At 36.5% G+C, this 22,790-nt stretch overlaps 1 protein-coding gene across 1 annotated transcript; it reads left to right on the forward strand.

Moving 5' to 3' along the window:
• Window positions 1-7,924: 7,924 nt before the first annotated feature.
• Window positions 7,925-9,719, forward strand: LOC103962537 (RNA-binding protein CP29B, chloroplastic). The gene is made up of 5 exons (XM_009375251.3): window positions 7,925-8,295; window positions 8,411-8,512; window positions 8,910-9,221; window positions 9,306-9,370; window positions 9,468-9,719. Exons 1-4 carry the CDS (start codon window positions 7,942-7,944, stop codon window positions 9,366-9,368), a joined length of 831 nt encoding a protein of 276 aa, XP_009373526.2. The 5' UTR covers window positions 7,925-7,941; the 3' UTR covers window positions 9,369-9,370; window positions 9,468-9,719.
• Window positions 9,720-22,790: the final 13,071 nt, after the last annotated feature.

The raw sequence follows: 22,790 nt of genomic DNA on the forward strand, positions 1-22,790 counted from the left end.
TATAATTTTTGGTGTTCATCTAGAGTTGAGCTCTATGAAAGTCTTTGGTATTGCTGTCTATCCTTACTTTAGACCCTATACCTCAAATAAATAAGAACCAAGAACTTATCAATGTGTATTTTTTGGGTATGCTTTAGGGTATAAAGGTGTAATCTGCTATCATCAGTTTAAGAAAAGATATTCATGTCTCGACATGTTATCCATGATGAAACAATGTTTCCCTTTCATGCTACTTCCAATACATCATATTTACAACAGTCATCTTATTCATCCGAGAGACATCCAGTGATTGTGCATTTTGTGTTGCCTTACTCATCTACTTTTAGGGCTCTATCTTATACTAATACCAGTACTTCATGAGTGAGTGGGAATAATACAGATTTGAATGCACAATTTTCAGACATATAGTTATCAAGTGAGTCAATGTCATCACATAATCATGCTTTTAATAAGTTATCTTCATGGCATTCAAGTTGTGTTGTTCAAGATTATGGAATTAGTGTTTCAATACAAACCCCACAACAACAAACTCTTCATCTCTTAACTTCGTCGGATTTTTTATTACCTGTCCACAATCTAAACCAACCTAAGGTAATTTTAAACCTTGACTCTTCTGATGCCTTTTGTCACATCCCGGCCTAGGCCCCCACCACATCCTGGGCTCGACTCCACCGTAGCACGATATTGTCCTCTTTGGGCCCCAATCACACCCTCACGGTATTGTTACAATCCACCCCCTTAAGGGCCCGATGTCCTCGTTGGCACACATTGGGCCAGGGATTGGCTCTGATACCAAATTGTCACATCCCGGCCCAGGTCCTCACCACATCCCAGACTCAACTCCACCGTAGCACACAATATTGTCCGCTTTGGGCCCTATCACGCCCTCACGGTTTTGTTTCTAGGAACTCACGAGCAACTTCCTAGTGGGTCACCCATTTTGGGATTGCTCTCGCGCACTACTCGCTTAATTTCGGAGTTCCAATGGAACCCGAAGCCAGTGAGCTCTCAAAAGGCCTCGTACTAGGTAGAGATGGGAATATACATATAAGGTTTACAGGATCCACTCCCCTGGATGATGTGGGATGTTACACCTCTCCTATCTCTGGTGATCATAATTCACAGCTTATTATTTCTATGCATCCCATGCAAACTAGACTTAAGTTTGGTGTGATTTCTCTAAAAGATTACAGTTCATTTGTTGCTTCTGCATCTATTCCTATTGCTAGTGATTCTCCGCTATATGATGATGTTGTCTAGGGATACACTGCTGTGCTTACTATTATTGATTCTTGTGAGCCAAATTTTTTTAAATAAGCTGTTCAACATTCTCATTTGAGGGATGTTATGAGTGAAGAATATGCTGCCCTTCAAAAGTAAAGCACTTGGGAGTTGGTACTTCCATCTACTAATAGAAACATTATAGGTAGCAAGTGGGTTTACAAAATTAAGAATGATCAAAATGGTAAGATTTCTTGATATAAAGCACGTTTGATTGCTCAAGGTTATAGTCAAAAGCACTGATTTAGACTATGATGACCCTTTCAGCCCTGTTGTAAGAATAGCACAATTTGAGTTATTCTTGCTCTTGTTGTAGCACACAAGTGGTCATTTAGGCAGTTGGATGTTAAAAACACCTTTCTACATGGTGATTTACAAGAAGAGGTGTTTATGAAACAACCTCAGGGCTTTCAAGATTCTAGTAATCCTAATTACGTTTGTAAGCTTGTTAAATCACTCTATGGACTTAAACAAGATCCTCAAGCATGGAAGTCTATATTTACCACTTATTTGCCTAACTTGAGATTTGTAATGTATGAATCAGATACCAGTTTATTTTTGAAGACACAAGATCATGATGTTGTTATTCTGTTGCTCTATGTTGATGATATAATCTTCACCGGTTCAAATTCTGATTTAGTTCAACATGTTATTGCTAATTTAGGCACTGTATTTGATATGAAAGATATAGGATTGCTTACTTACTTCTTGGAGTTTCAGATTACCTATAAACCAAATGAGGATTTGTTTATTTCATAGTTAAGTATGTGAAGAATCTTATCAAGAAAGCTTCCATGGAATCGTGCAAATCTTGTCCAACACTTTGTAAGCCTCACACTTAGCTTCTTAAAGATGAGGGAGAAACCTATATCTGATCCAACACAATTTTTTAGCCTGGTTGGTGCATTGTAGTACCTTACATTCACTAGGCCTGATGTCGCGTTTGCTGTCAACTATGCTTGCCAGTTCATGGCACGTCCTACTGATTCACATTTTGCTCTGGTAAAGAGAATAATGAGATATCTCCAAGGTACAATTGAGTGTGGCTTGACTTATTCAACTTCTGGAACTATGGATTTGATTGCATATGGTGATGCAGATTGGGCATTAGATATTAATACTCGAAAGTCCACTATTGGCTATGTTGTTTTCTTAGGATCTAATCCAGTGTCATGGTAGTCTAAGAAGCCAAGTAGCGTTTCTCGTAGTTCTAATGAAGTTGAGTACAAAGCTTTGGCTAATACTGCAGCAGATGTTGCTTATATTTGATTTATCTTGAAAGACTTACAAGTGGTGATTCCTTCTCCTCCAGTTCTACATTGTGATAATATATCCACTTTGGCTTTATGCACCAATCTAGTATTCCATACTAGGATCAAGCATTTGGATAAGGATTTTCACTTTGTCCGTGAAAGAGCACAAAAAGGTGACTTAAAGGTTGCCTACATCTTGACGTATGATCAGTTTTGCTGATGTATTAACCAAGGGACTTCATGGTCCTTCCTTCTTACAACATTGTTCCAATCTCAAACTGGGATTTCCTAGTTAAGATTGAGGGGGTATTATCTTATATAGACAGATGACATAATCTCAACTGTACAAGTGTCATAATCTGTGAGTCTAGTTAGTTAGGAGGTTGCTTGATCATTAAGTTTCCTACAAACTATATATAGTTGTTGAGCTATCCCTTTGTAACTAATTTATCTAGTTAAGTAATACAATTGATCTCTTTCTTTGACTTCTCTCTCTAAAACTCCATGGCTTCTTTGTTAAGCTTTCATAGTGTTGTTATCAAGATCCTTTGATGTGACGAGCACTAGAACACAAATAGAACTCCAAAGCTAAACGAACTTCAACCCTGGCAACTAGGAATTCAATCACTTCAAAATCTACTTCATGAGAGACTTTACGCACAAAATCACCAATTAAACCAGTAAGGTAACACTCTTTGCATACAAGCAATGCTGAATCCAAAGAGAAATTTCAAAAGAAACAAATAATGACCAATACAATAAACTCTACGCACAAAACCACCGTCGAAACTATCAGTTGCATCAAAATAAATGCATCAATGCTACCATAAGACTTGAACAACAGACACAAGCCCAAAAGAGCAAATTCAACATGAACAAAAGCCGTATTATAAACTAAAAAACCCACACCACAAAAATCATCCTATCTCTTGCCAAACTCGCACTACCAAAAAAAAAAAAAAAAAAAGCTTAAGAGGGAGATCTTGGGATAAAGTGGGATTGAAAAATGACAAAATAAATAAGTGAAAGAGAACTCAAATCTTAGCTAGCTTAGACAAAGACTTAGTCACCATAAGGGGGACTATTATCCACTACAATAAATTAGAAAAGTGAAAAGACGGAACGGAGGGGAGGAGGAAAAGCAAAATTGCTTCTCCTTCTTCCCCCTACGACGAGATTTGCTTTGGGTTTTCTCTGGAGGCTAGGATTTTTTTTTACCATATGCATATTCTATTTTCAATAATTTCATATTGTTTTTATATGATTATGTATGTGCGCTAAGCAGGAATTTATAAGAAGACAAGTTCCTAGCCTTTATTTATGATTTGTTCAGATAGACCGACATGTTACACTAGACTTGATATTCACTCCAGAGCACTGAAGCATATAATTTCAATTTTATTTATGATCTAGTTAACAACATAACATGTTTACTGTTTGACAACTCTTATAAAAGATGTGTTGACGTTCATTTTACAGACTGGACACATGATTTTTTAGGAATGCGAAGTGTTCCACTAAAGGTGATTACCCCGTATAAGACGAAAGAATTAACACTTGATTTGGTGAAGAACACAAACCCTTACCTGTATTAAAAAAAAAAAAAAAAAAAGAAAAAAAAAAGAGGCCTACTCATAGTGGAGTTGACATACAGTCCTTTAATAGGAAAATGGAAACTACAGAGGACCTTTGAAGGGAAATGTTGCAGGACCCTTGAAGGGAAATGTTGCAGGGTAAAAGTCTTAAAATTAAGAGCCGAAACGGATCTATGGAATTTTCATGTTTTTCGTCGCTTGAAGCAGTTGATTTGCCTTTGGGTAAAGTCCAACGAGCTGAAGATGTTTATGGCAAGAATCATAGTAACCCAAACCTTTATACTTTGGTCAGCTTTGGCGCAGAAACTAAGATAACCAAGGTAAGCATATTAATTAGCACTCCTAAGCACCTCATATATCTTGTTTTCGCAGAAAATTGTTATGTAAACCAGTTAAAGGGAAATGTTCTTTGCAGGGCTTTACTACAGTGGCAAACAACAATAATGTCTATGCACTTTGGTGTAAGTTTGATCACTATTGATCCCCGTTTGTCAAAAAACAAAAACAAAGAAAATGCTCGCTGAAGGAGAAGATCCACAATGAAGTAAAGAGTAGGAGAAGATTTGGTTTTCGTCGATAGGTTGGTTCTTTTACCATATTCTCTTAATCATTTTCGGTTTATTATTTATTGAACTAAAACCATCTAATTTCTACTATTTATTTAGTGATGTGGTACTGAATTACCATATACCTCCACGTTGGGGGCTATCCATTTTTTTGTTTTTTTTTTTTTTTGTCAATGTTGGCCGCTACCCTTGTTCCCATGGAACTGGTATACAATGGCACATTAGAGGGAAGTACAATTTGAAAAACTCAAAAAATGGAGTAATTTCATAACACTATGTTTGTATGAAGAAATTTAAGATTACTAAAGAATTTTAAAATGACAGAAATTGAAATGACGGAATTTTATTTTCTACAATTTGTGATTTTTTTGGTTTGGTTAACCTAAAAGAACAATGGAGAATACGGAATTTATTATTTTTAAACTCTCAATTATAGAAATTGGGGAATAACACCTATTTACATGAAATTTAAACTTGGGAATTGGAGGTCCCAAATTCCAAGCTTTTTTCCACGCGGAAATTTTAAATTTCTATGTTTATGAATCCAAACAAGGGAATTGGTGCATGTTAATTTAAAAATTCTGACTTTTATTTAAATTCCAAGTTTATTTCCCTCATCTAATTGTAGTAGAAGAGTTTTGCTAGCAATTGTTTCCATTAATTGACTGAAAGTGTATGATTGATATCAATCAACCTAAGATGTGTAGATACAAGCAAAATCCATATTTTGTTTGTCGTGACTAGATTTTAAAACCACCTTGTTGTATAAGACGAAATCATTCATTATATGATTAGATGTTGTATAGTGATATGAATGAGATTATATGTTTTTATTTACCAAATTGATTTTTCTTTTATTCGCTTGCTTTTGATCTAGAAGTTCTTCTATTTAATTTCTTTTTACAGAGCGATAACATATATGAGTTAAATAGTTAGTTGTTAGGAGGTGAGAAGAATCGATGAGAATTGAACCTGCACCAAGGACATGATCGTTTTCCGCCACTATAGTAAAGTTTCATCTGCACTCTTTCTCTTGTTTTTGTAGATGTTTGTTGGGGGCGACTCATAGTAGGGCTTCTTTGCCAACAATTGCAAAATCATCGACGTTTGTTGGTGCGGTCTTTTTCTCAAGGAGCCTCTACGATAATTCTTGAACATGCAATGTTTTAATCCTCATGACTAGGGTTTAGGCTAAGTGTCTTCCATAATTGAAGAATCGTATTGTATGTGTTAGTAGTTGTAAGGTTGTGATGTTCTTTCGACATGTATAATATCTTAAATATTCTAAGAGAAACGTTTAACATGTTTGTTATATGTAAGTTTTCTTATCATTTTTGATGAAATTTCTTTTGCTAAAAAGAAAAGCAGTAAAATATTGATTTGAAAATACGTACATAAAGACTTACAGATTGCTCAATTAATACAACATAAAAAAGAAAATTCGACAAACTTAAATTCAGTTTCTATAATTAATACTTGGACAATTGGCTAAAATTTGTATGGTAACGTTTTACAAAATGATTTTTGGAAAAGTATATTAGAATACGAAAAATTTATAACATTTTGCAAGTAGTTTGTAGCTCAGTTGATTAAGAGCATTTGTTTGCCCTCTCAGTAGTTTAGATGAATTTAATACAGATTGTCCTATCGTTTGTAAAAAAAGTATTTTAAAATATATATTAGAAACGAAAAGAGTAATTTTTTTTTTGCATTTTAATGATTTGAGAATACGTATGATAGTTTAGTATGAGAAGAATCATTTAAGAAAGAAAATGTTGGAAATGTGCCAGATACCATCATTTAAATGAAAAAAATAAAATAAAATTCATGTTTGCTAATGTTTTTCCTTCTTTTGTTAAAAACGAACGGCTAGGAAGCAAATAAATATATAAAAACTCATATGGGGTTTAGGGATAGTCATGCTCTTGGCGGAGATTGTGGTGGGGATGGTAGTTGTAGCAAGATTGGTGCCAGTGGCAGTAGTGGTTGGGGTGGCCTGGCAATGCTGTGGTGGCAATGGAGGGCACTAGTGGTGTAAGTGATGGTAGGAGTGGCGACAACCATGATGTAATGGTGGTGAAAGGTATTTGTAATAATAATGGTTTGGTGAGAGTAACATAAACGGTGGATGTGGTGGTGGCAGAGTTGGTGGCGGCGGCGGTGCTGAAGAGGTGCTACTAACTACACCAAACTAACAAACTTCAAAATATAGAGTTTAGCTTTATATATAACTGACCCAAATTGTTAAGACCAATTTTTTTTTTTTTTTTTTTTTTTTTTGATAATATGAAAATTATTTCTTTATATTCTAACTTTCTTTTTTGAACAAGCGTTTTTATCCACGGGAGAGATAATAGACTTAGCCTCACAATAGACTAGTAATAATGTGATTCAAATTCACCTTTAACGAGAATTAAACTTAAGACCTTTTACTTGCAAGTAAAATACCACTAAACCATAGTACTAAGTGGTTATTATATTTTAACTTTTAAGTAAACATGAATTTAGGTTTTGAGTTCAGCTTGGGTAACCAACGGAGCACATCTACACAGAAAATGGATTGAGTCCATCTTGGACTTCAAACAAGGTCTCCACACTTCCAACTAGTTCCAAGTCAACAGTGCTAATGAGCTTATATTTTAAGCTTTATTGCATGGATTGAAGATGGTTTTACAGGGGAGAGAAGAATCGGTGAGAATTGAACCCGCACCAGAGACATAATTGTTTTCCACTATTATGGTAAAGCGTCATCTGCATTCTTTCTATTATTTTTGTATTTTAAAAAAAGCAATAAAAGTAATGTAAAAAAAAAAAAAAAAAAAAAATCCCTGCGGCTAAAAAAAGCAAGAGAAAAAACCCTAGCCGTCGACCTCTGCCTTTAGCGTTTTAAATTTAAGCTTGGGTAACCAACAGAGCCCATCTATGCAGAAAATGGATTGAGCCCAGCCCATCTTGGACTTTCAAATGAGGTCTCCACACTTCCAACTAGTTCCAAGTCCACAGTGCCAATTGGCAAGGCACTCGAAATATCTTATGCCCTCTTGTATCCGCATCTCTGCCCTCCCCATCTAATATCTCACATCTCCCTCAACAGCTGGCAACTACTATCTGAAATCAACGGCCATGATCTAGCACCAAGTGGGCAAAGTGAGCACTGGCCATAACACACCAGCTTCTGTAAAATCCTCGTTTTTCTTTGCAACCTTATCTGTAAAGAGGCAAAACCAGAAGCAGAGCAAAACCACCATGACTGCCTCCACAGCTGCCCTCGCTCTTCCTTCTCTCTCCCCCAAAATCCTAGCCCTCTATACCCCCAAAGCCGCCTCAATCCCGCTCTACTCCGCCCTAGCGCTCGGCTGTAAACCCATTTCAATTTCAGCCTCGTTTCTCAACTCCGGGAAGGGGTTTCAAAGCGTTTCGTCTCGGTTCGTCCGAAACGTCGCCGTCTCGTCCGAGTTCGAGCAGGATGAGGAGGTTCTCAGCGACGACGGAGAGGCCTCCCCTGAACCCAAGCTCTTCGTGGGTAACCTTCCCTTCAGCGTCGATAGCGCTCAGCTCGCTGGAATCTTCGAAAGCGCTGGAAATGTCGAGATGGTCGAGGTAGTTCCTTGTTTTCACTCGAATTTCGTAACTTTTACATGAAATTTTGGTGAAAAGTGAAATGGGTTGGTGCTGGTTTTGTGTTTTGTGGTTAAATATGGAGGTTTTCTTGCAGGTGATATATGACAAGACGACCGGAAGAAGCAGAGGATTTGGGTTTGTGACTATGTCCAGTGTTCAAGAAGCTGAATCTGCTGCTCGCCAGCTAAATGGCTATGTAAGTCTTCATATTTAAGTCTGACCATTGCAGATATATTCTTATATGTGCGAAAGTGTGAAATTTTGTGAATTTGTATGTTATCCGTAGTTGTATTAATTAACATTCATCGATTGTTCCGAGTCTGGAAGTCATTTGAGTACCTGTTTATTTTTTATAACTATGAGCAAGAGTTTCATGACATTATCGTGAAAACTATCTCGTTGATTGATGTTTGAAATTTGGTCAAAATTATTTCATTCTGAAATGGTTATTTTGGAGCTTGATGTGGATTTTTTGGTGTAGTGATTGGTTGAGTTTCGTAATGGTTTTACTGAGTATTGCCGTCATTCGGTTGTATTTCATCCATGAGAACTCTGTGTATTGTATCTAAGCAAGACTTAATGGCATTTGGCAGGAACTTGACGGCAGGGCATTGAGGGTAAACTATGGACCTCCTCCTCCTCGGACTGAGGATTCCTCTTTCAGAGGTGCCAGAGGTCCCAGAGGTGGTGGTGGTGGTTATGACTCTAACAACCGCCTTTACGTGGGCAACCTTGCATGGGGTGTTGACAATTTGGCTCTTGAGAACTTGTTTAGTGAGCAAGGAAAGGTTTTGGAAGCCAAGGTAGTTTTTGACAGGGACAGTGGCAGATCGAGGGGTTTCGGTTTTGTAACTTATGATACTGCTGATGAAATGAACAGTGCCATTGAATCATTGGATGGAGTTGTACGTATATCATTACCTCTTCTTAACAATGTTGTTTCCATTTACGTGTACAATATTGTGTTTTATAAATTTTGTTTTCTGCAGGACTTGAATGGAAGATCTATCCGAGTGTCTGCAGCAGAACCTAGGCCAAGGCGTCAGTTTTAAATGTAAACTTCGCAGAGTCATTGGCCAACAGAATACTTGATGGGTTTCTTTTCTTTCCGTTTGCATTTAGGATCTAATATCTGCTGGTACTTATTTCAGATTTCTAGGATTGTAGCTGTGCCCCCATTGCTTTATCAAGAACGACAAGCTCATGCTGCCTTGCGCCACGGCTGGCTTCGTGAGCGGTAGTGGTGGTTTTTTTACATCTGCCTGTAGATGGACAAGAGCAGAGAAGAATGTTTTGAGAGTTGTAAGATTTATATTCCGAGTGGCTTGGCCCAGTTAAAGAACTGATTGTGATCAACTTATTTTGACAGTTTATAGATTTGGTACATCAAAATCATTACTGCATATGCTGCCTCCCCTCTTATGTCATTGAACGATAACATGACTGTTTTGACAGGAAAAATAGAAAACCATTCTGCCACACCTTCAATGTCTCTTCAATATGGTAGGTTATCCGTCCTAATATAATCTTAGACACCAAACGAGCCCTAGTGGACGTTGTGAGTAGATTAAATTTCATTGTTGATGGGTTTAACATCTTACCTCATTTCTAAACAGAACTGTTCTCTAGACTAGACTTCAAGATTCAAGAAAATGGTGGTCATCAACCGTTTGATCGTAATCTAATGTGTACTCACTAACTTTTTCTGTTGTACTTTCTTATGTTGAATTAAGATCGAACAGTGAGTGACCACCATTTTCTTGACCCTGAGATCTAGGAGAACATGTCTCCATTCTTAAAACCCACTTTCACATTGAATGAGACCATGTGCATTGGACTGGTACTTACGCAAGATCGAATAGAACTCACAACTTAGTATTACAGTCTAGTAATGTTTCTTGCAGAGCTGCTTAGTCGTATAGTTTTGGCCTATCAATGGTTGCCATGTGCTCAGAAAAGTAAACAACTCGTCCAATCAGTGACTTTATGATTCCCACTGCATGCAGACTCCTTAGGTTCTATGGAGAAGGGAATGGAGTAATTTGAAGAAATGATTTCATAAACTTTTAATCACAAAATGCATTTGAATTTACCTCCCCTCGCTCTTAGTTTTAACATCGATCAATGTGGTATGAAAACTTCTATTTTTTGCACACATTTTTAAAGAAGGTCAAACTTTTTGAAGTATTTTTTTAGCAGAGTTGTTGAATAATACACACATATGAATGTTTTTCTGTGTGCCACGTGAGCATGCAAATTTTTTTACGGAATTGAAATGGATGGATGACATTGATGTGCACAATTAAACTTCAAGACGACATTAACCGATATTGAAATTGTTCGATCAAAATGAGGAGAAACGCTGACACATGCTGACTTGGATATCCATGTGCACATCGAAGTCAAGGCGTGCTGGCTGACACTCGAAAAGGTGACAAAGCCAAAATATGGACTAATGTGTAATGGGCTTGTCTATTAGTCTCTTAGCATGACAAGATTCTTCGAAACATATTTCATGAATCTCATAGGGATATTCCTACAGTCTTTCTAACTTGCACCGAATGCTCTTTCCCTAACACCACATCGATGTTAGTCTAACTCTGTTTGTCTCTTTCTTTGAGTGTGTAGGTGTCCATCTATTCATTCTGCGGTGGAAGTCCTTTGTGTGTGTGTGTGTGTGTGTGTGTGAACAATTTGGTTCGGCTCGTTTCGATCAATTCAGTGGGATTATACCACCCTAAATTTCAGTAACATTTTGTGATAATAAAAACCTATTTGATATAACTAGTAGCAGTTCATTTGTTTTCAGTTTTTCTTGTCAATCAAATCTTGACGTTCATGGGGTTATAATTATTTAAAATCCTATTAATCTTGTAATGTTTAAAAATCCCTAATATTTATAAGAAGCATTACACAAGGAGATATTTACAAGTAATCACAAAAGAAACATCTCAAAGAAAATTTACACAACATGAAGAGATATCTCAAAGATAATAAAAATAAAAATCTGATATTCTCTGAAATTGTTGATTGCAATTGAAAGATTTAAAAGCACAATTAGTTGCAGGTAACTGTTGGACCGTTAGAGATGGGCAGGACATGATTGCCAGATTGAACCACAACATTGGAGCACTACAAGGCAAACCCAGAGGGAGACACGATGGGACTTGAGTGTGTGGCAAATGCAAGAATTAGCTGATTGCGGTGGAAAGAATCGAATACAGAACTTCCAGTAGTGCATATGTAAATGATCATGATCATTGAGCTACAAGACCCTAACAAATTTTGCTGGCTCTTGGATTGGGGGTTTCAAATTGTGCATGGTACTTGAGTGGTTGGAGAAGGTTTTAACTTTTGTACATGGTGGGTGACAACTATATAGAAGAAGATAGTGTATCATTGTGGTGTCACAGAAGCTGTTAAGTGTATCAGTTCTTGAGTGCAATTTGGAAGGCATGTACATATCGGTCCACATGCAGCCTGTGTTAAATAGAAACAGGCCTGGCCCAAAAAACCTCTGTGTTTGAAATTAAGCAAACAAATAGGAGAAACCCACAGGTGGAAAGAAATAGAAATGTGGGATTTGGGCCATTTTTTTTTTTCTTTTGAACAAAAAATTTATTATCTACGTTAAAGAGGAGGGGGTGGGCTTATCCTCACAATAAGTTAGCAATAATTTGATTCAAATTTGAATTTGACGAGAATCGAACCTAAGACCTCTCCTCTCACTTATAAGTGAAGATGAATACCACTACGATCTAATACTAAGTGGCACCCACTTTTTAATTTTATTCTTAAAAACAAAACTAAGGCACCCTAACGTAACTATATCATTGTATTAAAATAGAAAGAAAAAAATATTAGGCATTTCCACCAGTTGCTAATTGTTTTGGGTTGGATGCTGACATTCTAATATTAACTCATCTTCGTACTATCGTAACTATTGTCCTTATTAAACAACCTACTGCCCACTTTTTTTCTTCTTAAACAATAGATTTTGTTAGATTAAATGTTAGTTATGCCACTGACGGATTTTGAACCCACGCTGTCATGCAAGGGCTCAACTTATTTTCACCACTATGGTAAAGGGCCATTTGCAACAACCTATTGCCCACTTAGTCATGATTATTAACTAATATCTACTATATAGAGTTAAAGATTGTATTTGTAAAAAAAATTAGTTAAATTAAAGATTATTTAATCATAACTAGTTGCAGTACACACATTATGTATGTGATTTAAAATATTATAAAGAATTAAATTTAATTTGTGTAAAAAAAATTTGTGGATTTGAGAAGTTCGAAAAGTGGGGAAAAAGTAGACATGGGTGCAAATGTGTGTGAGAGGGAGTTTAGATATTGAAAGGATGACATCGCTGTGAGGTGTAGAAAAACAAAAAAAAAAAAAAGCAAAAATTTATTTGTGTGAAATTACTATAATTGTCCAATTTTTATCTTTTTAAATATTTTCTTTGAATTAGTGTAAAAGGGTATAACAGTAAATTCATTAGTTTTTGGTTGATAAACATGGTTCTATTAATATGTATCAAATAAATACATTGTCATCCTGATTAATTTTTTTTATTACCTAAAATTCATTGAGTTTTGTAATTAACAAAAATTAGTTACCCATGATTTGACTTGCGTTTAATTTTTTTTTTTTAACACATTCGGTGTCATGAGACATGCTAAAAAGACTCTTAAAGTGGGACACTTCATGGAGTCTCTGTCACCTTACGGTTTAACGTTAATTCTCATGCCAATATTATAAAACATTATGTCAAAACATGAGGTGGTAGAAAGTCTATAAAGAGTTTTTCTTTAGAGAAAGTTCTCATAGTTTATCAAAATTATAATTTTAAGAAGTTTTCTCTCCAAGTGAGAGTCTTTCTCACCCCTTGGTGTGAGGCTTACAAACTTAAGAAAATTAGGTGGCGTTGGCCCTAGTTTCGGCTGGGGTCGGTCGCTGTTTCCCCCTTTCTTTCTTTCTCTTCTCTGTTTTGTACTTCTACAACTTATTCCCCCATTTTTTTTTATCCTGATCTATTCAATTCCACTTATACAGTTGGTATCCCTCATATTTGTTCATCCATATTCCTATTTGTTCATCCATATTCCTATTCTCCCTGTTATCTGCCTTCACCGGTAGTATTGTTCGTGGGTTGCCACGGACTTCATCCTGATAGTTGGCTTGTTCAGTTAAGTTGCTGACTATCCTTTCTCTGTGGCTGTGCTCGGGAAACTAATCGGGGTGGGATGCTGAAATTGATCTGGCGATGCTTGGCTGTGGATGAGAACTAGGACAGATCGAGAATGGCGGTGAATGCTATAGAACTTTCTGGAGTCTGTAATCCCTTTTGTGCATTTTGGGCTTCAACTATTGGTTGGCCCTTTGTTGTTTGTCTTTCTTGGCCCATGTATTGATTGTGTATGTGTTTTGTTTCGACCTTGGGTTTGTGTGTATGTGTATGTTTTTAGTTGTGATAAAAGTTTACTTGACCCAAAAAAAAAAAAAAGTTCTCACGGTTTAGCATTTCTCTTAGTGTGGCTGCAGTCGAATCCTATGTCGATAGCCATTATTCATTTTGGGTGCTTCTCATACTCTTCAATGTCTAATGAAGTTGAGGCAATCATGGTTTCAAGTCGCATTTTAATATGAGTGGGTTCACATGTGTTTCTTTCTTCCCCAATTTTCATTGGTTTATAGCCATTCATACGTTTGAGAGATTTTTCAGGGTGATTGGTTCACGGAGTGGTACATCACATGTCACTATACAAATGATGAGATGTGTGTTAAAAAGTTAATAACTTAAAAAATAAAATTTCTCACTACTTATATAAAACACGTGGTGTACTCCTCGTGTTCCAGTCACAATAAAAAATTAGCTTTCAGGTTTTTATTAACTGCTTGAATTGCAATTAAAGACAAACATTTGTGAGCACAATGATTCTACAACTTTTTAGTTCGTAATCTTTGACTTGAAGCCTAAGAGAGTCATATAATATTCACCTTTTACACATTTGAATTTTTATGCGCGCGTTTAGCTCAATTTGATGAAATATTTGCTTTGTCTCTATATATTATGATTCTTTGTACTTGTAGTACAATTTTGTTTATCACTTTTCGCCATGGTATGGTATTACCACTTCACTTATAATTGTCATAATTAATTACTAGCATATGAGCACATAGAAAGTGTGTGAGGAATTTTTTTTGTTTTGTTTTTGAAATAGAAGAAGAGAGGAAGAGAGTGATAGAGAATGTATGAGTGGGAAGTTTTTATTTTTATTTTTTTTAATTTATAATTAGAGATATGTTAGGATTACATGTAGGTGAGGCTTTGAAAAAAAAAAAACAGCAAAATTTCGTATTGTGAAATTACATTTCTGCCCCATATTTCTTATTCATGTTTTGTTTTAATTAGAGGGTTAAACTAGTAATTTCATAGGGTTTTGGTTGACAATGAGTATTTTATTAATTAGTAGAGATAAAGATATGTTAATATGATTAAAAATTTGATTTCAATATTAATTAAAGCATCTTCGATGGGCTCTCTAAATGAGTTCTTAGAGCATCTCTTAACTAGAATTTAGGGAAGATTTCACAAAAATCTACTCCAATCATGCTCCTTATCCACCTCCTCAGATACGGATTCATCTACAAGCTTCTAAATATAGGGAGGGAGAAAGAAGTTCCTAAAATAACTTTTTGATAATTTTAGCGAAAACTTTACTATAAAATAGAGAGCATGATTGGAGATATCCTTATTATGTATATATGTGAAAATATTATACCATAGTCAACTATAGTGACCAAAATTATTCCTTTCTTTCCAATGACTCTAACGAGTGATGAAAATTATTCATTTGTGTTTTAACGAGTCTGACGACTAACAAAAATCTATAAATACACAAGTCACTTGCTTAATTAGTAGATACAAATCCTTAGATATTTACACAATTCACAAACCATACTTACCTTATCAAAATAATTAACCCCAAATATTCTTGTGCCATTGAGAAAATTGTTCTTTAAAATTAACCACTTTCTTGGAGTTAATGGAAAATGACTATTACTATTGGAGCAATCGGAACCAATGGTTATAAAATTGAAGAACCGGCAGAAAAAGGCATAAGATTTTTAAAATTTATTACTATTAAGAGTAAGGAGAATGTTCAAAATTATTATAATAATTTATAGGAGGAAGGAATAATCAAACAATAAAAAGACTTCAAAATCAAACGTATTAACTAGCTAGAATTTTCTTTAATTAAGGTGAGGTGTTGAGCTCAATGCTCATGCTCGGTGAGCGGACTGAAATTTTCCCACGAATCGTTAGCAAGCCTTAGTTCTTCAAATAAAGTCCACATTTATTCCTTGGTAATTGCTCTTGTGCATGCTTGAATTGAGCTTCATATTACCCTACACTTAACATTATTGAATATTGCAAGACAAGAAATGGGGAAGGTTTGTAAGGATAATGTAAAGAATTATTATTTTTTGAAGCCAAGATGAGACGAAGTAGAATGATGAGTGGAGATTAAAAAATCAAAATTAATACATACAGACCTGTTAATATATACATATGAGAGTAATGTTAGAAAACATGTAAATGAAACCAGTTACATTTAATTTATTTGTAGAAGAAAAATCGGCGCATCATAAGAATGTCTTCTACTCTTCAAATTATATGCTCCTACTGAACTAGAAGACATGAGAGTAGTTCCACCGGGGACTCTTTAGGCCAGCACCCAACCAAATTATTGGCTTGACACCTTAGCCAATCCACTCAAGCCCAACAGATAGGCTGGCACCCAGCCCAAGCTGGTTTCCATGCTAGCCCAGAATCAACAGAGCCATGGATCGGCCTATCTGACGCCATACTGATGCTAGCATGGAGTAGGAGGGCATTTGAATTTTTTTTTTTGCGCCAGGCGCGTGCGATACATGCGTGTGTGGCCGCATGTCCCGACAACAAAAAGTGGGGTGGCCCGCTAGCGCAAGCGCACTGAGATGATTAGATGGGAGGCCACATGTTCGTTTCTAGGCCGTTGGATTTCCAATGGCTAGTTTTCTAGATCATTGGATTTCCAACGGTCAAAAAATTTTGAATTTGAAATTGATTTGGACTGTCCGATCCAGAGATCAACGGTCCACATTTTTCAGTTAGAAAAAAAAGGCACAATAGTCAGAATTATGACCTTTGGTCACGTGTCAAGGTATAGGCTGTTGGATTTGAATCTTTTTCAAATCCAACAGTCCAGATTAATTACCTAAATTAAAATTGAAAAAAAATTAATTAAAAATTGTTAAAAAATACAAATTTTTTTTTTCTTCCTATAAATACCTAAGCCTCTTATTCCACCTTACACCACTTTCAATATTTTCAACAATTTTTACCAAAGCTTTCATATAATTTTTGAGAGAAAAAATGACTACGTGGAAGCTCATCGAAGATCTTACTTTGTGTGAATGCTGGGTCACACTACTCATGACCCGATTACGGGTAATGAGATGGATAAGCGATGTGGAGTAAAATTACAAAAGCGTTTTGCGATGTACATGGAAAAGACGCTAGAAGTAGTCAAGGTCTTCAAGGTCGTTGGAAAAAACTCAACGCATCCTTTACTTGTTGGAAAAACACCATCTCTCATGCTTCCGGTAATCTGCGTAGTGGGACAAGTTTAGCGGATCAGGTGACAATATTTTTATTTATTTATATGCATTCCACCTGCATCAATATGTTAATTTATTTATTTGTTTTACACCCGCATTTTATAATGCTGTCTTATCCCACATTTATAGACACTACAAGCACAAGTATTCTACAATGCGTAGAACCAGAACAAATCATTCAACAAATGGGAATGTTGGCAAATTGCCAAAGATTGCCCCAGATACAAAATTGTGGTAACCGGTCTAGAAGTTGTCATGCACGGCATGGGTCTACACTGTTCGCCAGAGGCAGACGTGGCTGAACAAGAAGGCGACACATTTGAAGAGATGGAAGGGACGCCTGAAGAAGTGCCGGAGAACCAACCGACTCGTCAATCCCTCAGGACTCAAGGTAAAAGGCATCAAAGAAAAAAGGTAGTTCTTCCAAAAATGACTACACTAAATATATGGACGAACTTGCTCGCCAAGGTGAACTAAACATGGTGCGGAAAGCGGCTAGAGATGAGGAAAAAGCTGTTGCTATGACATCAATATTAGCAGCTACTGAGAGACGTGATGCGGTGGTTGAGAGAGAAAGAGAATTACTTAATTGAGAGAATGAGATGATTAGAGAAGCACTTAATCGAGAAAATGAGATGCTTAAAGAAAAAAGGATGGCTCAAGCAGATCATGACACTATGAATAAGCCTCTAGTAGGACTGTCTCCAAATTCAAAATATTTTTGGACTTCGGAAAAAAGAGACGTGGTGCAAATGAGGCGTGCAAGAGATGAGGAAATAAGTTGAAGGGGTTCTAGCTACACAGATCCTAGCAACGAAGATCCTAGCACCACATATCCTAGCTCCACAGATTTTGTATAATTTCATATTTATTTTTAGTACTTTCTGTAATTTCGTTTTTATTTTTAGTACTTTATGTAATTTCTTATTTATTATTAGTACTTTGTGTAATTTTTTTTATTTATTTTTAAAACTTTATGTAATTTCAAATTTATTTTTGGAACTTTATTTAAACACATCAAATAAGATTACAAAAACACATAAAAAATACACTTTATTCTTCAACCAGAAGCTCATTTTAATTATCTTCACGTTGTTGCAATCCCCACTGGTGCTCAATTTGGTCATTCTGGCGGCGTATGTTGCACTGAAGTGTACCGCTCAATGATCAACTCATTGTAACGTCTATCCCGTTCTAATGGTTCGTGTTGCACGGGATCTTTGGTCCGGTCATGAGCATAGTAGATATGTGTTCTTGAGTTGTTCATCATATTAGGCTTGTATTCATCGACGACATCATAATCATACTCATCTTCCACAATCATGTTGTGGAGAATAATACACGTCATCATGATGGATCGAAGAGCCTTGACATCAAACATTCTAGCAGTAGCCTTGACAATCGCCCAACGAGTTTGCAGAATACATAAACAATGCTCCACATCCTTCCTACACCCCTCTTGACATTTTGCGAAGTGTTTTTCTTTTTCACTTTGTGGATGTGGGACTGTTTTGAAAAATGTTGACCACCTTGGGTAAATGTCATCTGCAAGGTAATATGGTCCATCGTATTTATGGCCATTAACCCAATATGTGCATCTCGGCGCTTTTCCTTGCAGCCGTTCATCAAACACTGGAGATTGAGCAAGGACATTTAGGTAATTCTGAGCTCTTAGAACACCAAAAAAAGCATGCCAAATCCATGTATCAAATGAAGCCACCGCTTCCAAAATGATACTTTTGGCTCTTTTTCTGTCGCCATAAGCTCCTTGCCACGCACTTGGACAATTTTTCCAAGTCTAGTGCATGCAGTTGATGCTTCCAATCATGCCAGGGAAGCCTCACATTTCACCCTTCCTCAGAAACTTTTGCATGTCCCTTGGTGTGGGCTTCTGGAGGTACTCATTGGTGTAGAGCGCTTTAATTGCAGAGCGAAACCACACCAGGGACTCCAGAACAGTTATTTTTCCATCCTTGCGATCTCATCCATTTGATTTGCAGATGTTCCATATGCAAGCATTCACAAGGCAACCATAATTTTGTGCTCAGGAAGAAGACCTAGAACATGAAAAACATCCTTTTTTTTGCACAAAGTATGGATCATAGTTGCAAATAGAACTTATGATTTTGTCGAATAAATTTCGTTGCATTCTAAAACGACGTCTAAAAACATGATCAGGGAATACGCTGTTGGGAATAAAATAATCTTCCAAGAGATATTTACCTTGTCTTTCCCTTTTTCTATTGAAGTTTGTGGCACATCTGGGTTTGGCTATCTGACCCACAACTTCCATGACACGGCATGAATGTGAGGCCCTTTGCCTTCTATGGTCATCATCCTCATCCTCCTCTATTGCGAAAGCCTCATCTCCACCTCCACCTTCCTCGAGATTAACCAATTCTTCATGTTGTGCCAACAATCTTTTATGGTTCTTCTTAAATTGTTTAAACACTCTCCTTGAAGAAGACATTGTAAAAAGAACTCAAGATTTGAAAACGATGAAGAAGGATTCTGAGCTAAAAGAAGGATTGAGTTTCGTGTGAGGATGGATGCAGGGATGTAGGATTTATATGGACAAAAAAAGAAAGGATGAGGTTCTGGACAATGCCACGTGGCACTATGTGATTGGTTGAAAATCTTATCGAAATCTTGGCTAAATTATTGTAAACAGATAGTGACATGTGGCACGTCGGGATTGGTTGAAAATCTTATCGGAAATCCATTCACAAAATAGTACGTTCGGATAATGATACGTGACGTGACGAGATTGGTTAAAAATCCTATTCGAAATTAAAATTATTTATTTATTTATTATTTAAAAAAAAATTAATAATATTTTAAATGGGCTGGGTGCCAACGCATTTTGTAGGGGTGGAGATTGTTTATGCCAGCATATTTTTTAGACTTTGTGCCATCGCATTTTTTAGGGGTGGATATGCATTTGGCCTATTACTGTTCATTGGGGTCTATCATTGTTCACTGAGTGGATTAAATGGGCTGGGTGTTGGCGCATTTTTTTAGGGGTGGAGTTGCTCTGATGGTCGGAACCGGATTCCCTTTGGATCCTTCAAAACTAAGCCCACTAATCAATGAATCCGAGCCATTAAATTTGATTCAACGACTACAAATAAGGGGGACCTTCTAAAAGTTATAATAATTGTAGCCGTTGGATTAAATTTCAATGGTTTGGATTCATTGATTAGTGGACTCAGTTTTGAAGGATCCGGTTCCATGATGTTCAACGAGTAAAGGAAGTCTTCTACACATAGCAAATCGAAAGTGTTTTCTATTATCCAATAGGGCTTAGCCCAATATGAAAACATATCTTTATGAGTACAAGGACCTATCATTTGTAGCTTCTCAAACTATAACCGACTCATCTAGTAAAGAAGGAATAGGAATCCTCATGGCTTAATTATTAATAATAAAGTACATCTATACCACTATTATCAAATTGCTAATCTTACTAATAGAGGAGTTACAATATTAATGAACATTGTTGTTTCAACAACCGTATGCCATCATTCTTGGTTATGTAAGATTGTGAATGTGTTTAATCACATATAACATGAGTAGGTGAAATAGAGTCGTAATGTCAAAGATTAATAATGTAACTCCTCTATTAGTAGGATTAGCAATTTGATAGTAGTGGTATAGCTATACTTTATTATTAATAATTAAGCCATGATGATTCCTATTTCGTCTTTAACATGTGAGTCGTTTTAGTTTGAGGGGCTTCAAAGGATAGGTCCCTGTACTCACAAAGATATGTTTTCATATTGAGCTAAGCCATGTTGGATAGTAGAAAACACTTTGTTGTGTGTAGAAGACTTTCTTCACTTGTTGATCATCATGTCTTCTAGTTCAGTAAGAGCACATAGTTTGAAGAGTAGAAGACATTCTTATGATGCGCCAATTTTTCTTCTACGAATAAGTTAAATGTAATTGGTTTCATATAGTCTGGTTTACTAATTTGTGATACTAATGTCTTTGTTGTTGTGATTTTAGAATATATTACATGTTATTAGTGAAGATTTTGCCAACCATGAGCCATTTTTCGTTAAGCAACAAACTAGGCAAAGATCGGTAGTAAATCTCGTGGAGAATTACCAAGCGACAAACTGAGGAAGACGCATCAATACAAAAAGTGACGAAGATGCCTAAAACCCTAATGGCAATAATGTGGAAAATCCTTTTGCTTGTAGAAGAAACTAAACTTAATTATTGTTGATGTGTTTTCTTTTAAATCAGTGGATCATCTGAAGGACTTGGATATTGCGAAATGCAGTTAAATACACAAAGGCTAAATGTAGAGGCTAAGAATCCTTCTATAGTTATTTGTTTGAAAGTAAACTTTCATTCACATTTCAAGAATAGCACATATGTGATTTATCACTCATGAAATTAAAGAGGAAAAGGCTAGGAAGACCACTTTTTATACCACATTAGTGTATAATCTGACGTGTCCATATTATGTCAATTAATAAAATTATCCCATTAAATTTTGATTGTATTAATCACTTCCCACATAACATGATATACTACTTGTATAAATACGTGAACTCCCTAGGTCATCAATTAATTTTATCATCTAAATATGTATTAACCATTTTGACTTGTGACTGAAAAAGCAAATCCATCCTACAGTCAACGGATGGACAAAGACAACAGAAGAAAAACAAGAGGGAAAAAAAAAGAAGAATTCATCTCAGAGTTAAATGGTCGTTTTTGAATGCGATGTTGCATAAGTTGGGTTTTGATGATGTCTTTTGTCAATAGGTGATGGAGTGTGTGCAAATAGTGTCGTATAGTGTGATAATTAAGGGTGAAGCCACGAGTTATATTACACCAAGCAGAGGTCTTCGACAAGGAGACCCATTGTCTCCATTCTTGTTCCTTATTTGTGCCGAGGGTTTCTCATCCTTAATTCACAATGAGGAAAGGTTTGATCATATAAGAGGAATCATGGTGAGCCCCTTTGCCGAGCCCATCTCCCATGTCTTCTTTGCGGATGACTCGGTTCTTTTTTGTTAGGCTACAGAGGCAGAGGCTAGAAATGTCAAGGGGTTGTTGCATCAATATGCCGAAGGATCAGGCCAGTTCGTTAATATGGAGAAAAGCTCGGTGCATTTTAGTGAGGGATGCTCTCAGACTATGAAAGACCGGTTATCACAAGAGTTGGGTATTCGACACCAGGAAGGCTTTAGGAAGTATTTGGGCATCCAAGTGGATTTTAGGGCATAAAAAAAGAATGTGTTCGAAGATGTACGAAATAGATTGGATGAAAGGATTAATGGGTAGGCGGAGCAGTTTCTGTCGGTTTCTGGGAAGGAGATACTAATTAAAAGTGTAGCATCTGCGTTACCTATTATACAATGTCATGCTTCCAACTCCCAATACAGTTAGCGAAGGAAACTGAGCAGGTCATTGCTCGGTTTTGGTGGCGTGATCAGAAGACTAATAAGGGGGTTCATTGGGTGGCTTGGAGTAAGGTTGCAAAGAAAAGGTCAGTAGGATGGCTTGGGTTTAAGGAAATCATCGCATTTAATTTAGCCAAGCTTGCTAAAGTTTAATTCAGCCATGCTTGCTAAAGTAGGGTGGCAGGTGATTTGTAACCCAGAATCAATGCTGGCTAAAGTGCTTCAGGCTAAATATTATCCTTCTTCATCATTTCTTAATGCTCCAGTGGGTAGGGGAACATCATGGGGATGGAAAGGAATATTGCAAGGAAGGAAGGTATTGAAGGCAGGTATTCGATGGAGGGTGGGAGATGGTAGAAATGTTCGTATTTTATCGGA

Source organism: the organism of the source record quoted next, unplaced genomic scaffold (genome assembly GCF_019419815.1).
Source record: "Pyrus x bretschneideri cultivar Hongxiangsu unplaced genomic scaffold, Pyrus_bretschneideri_v1 Contig68, whole genome shotgun sequence".
Taxonomy (NCBI): domain Eukaryota; kingdom Viridiplantae; phylum Streptophyta; class Magnoliopsida; order Rosales; family Rosaceae; genus Pyrus; species Pyrus x bretschneideri.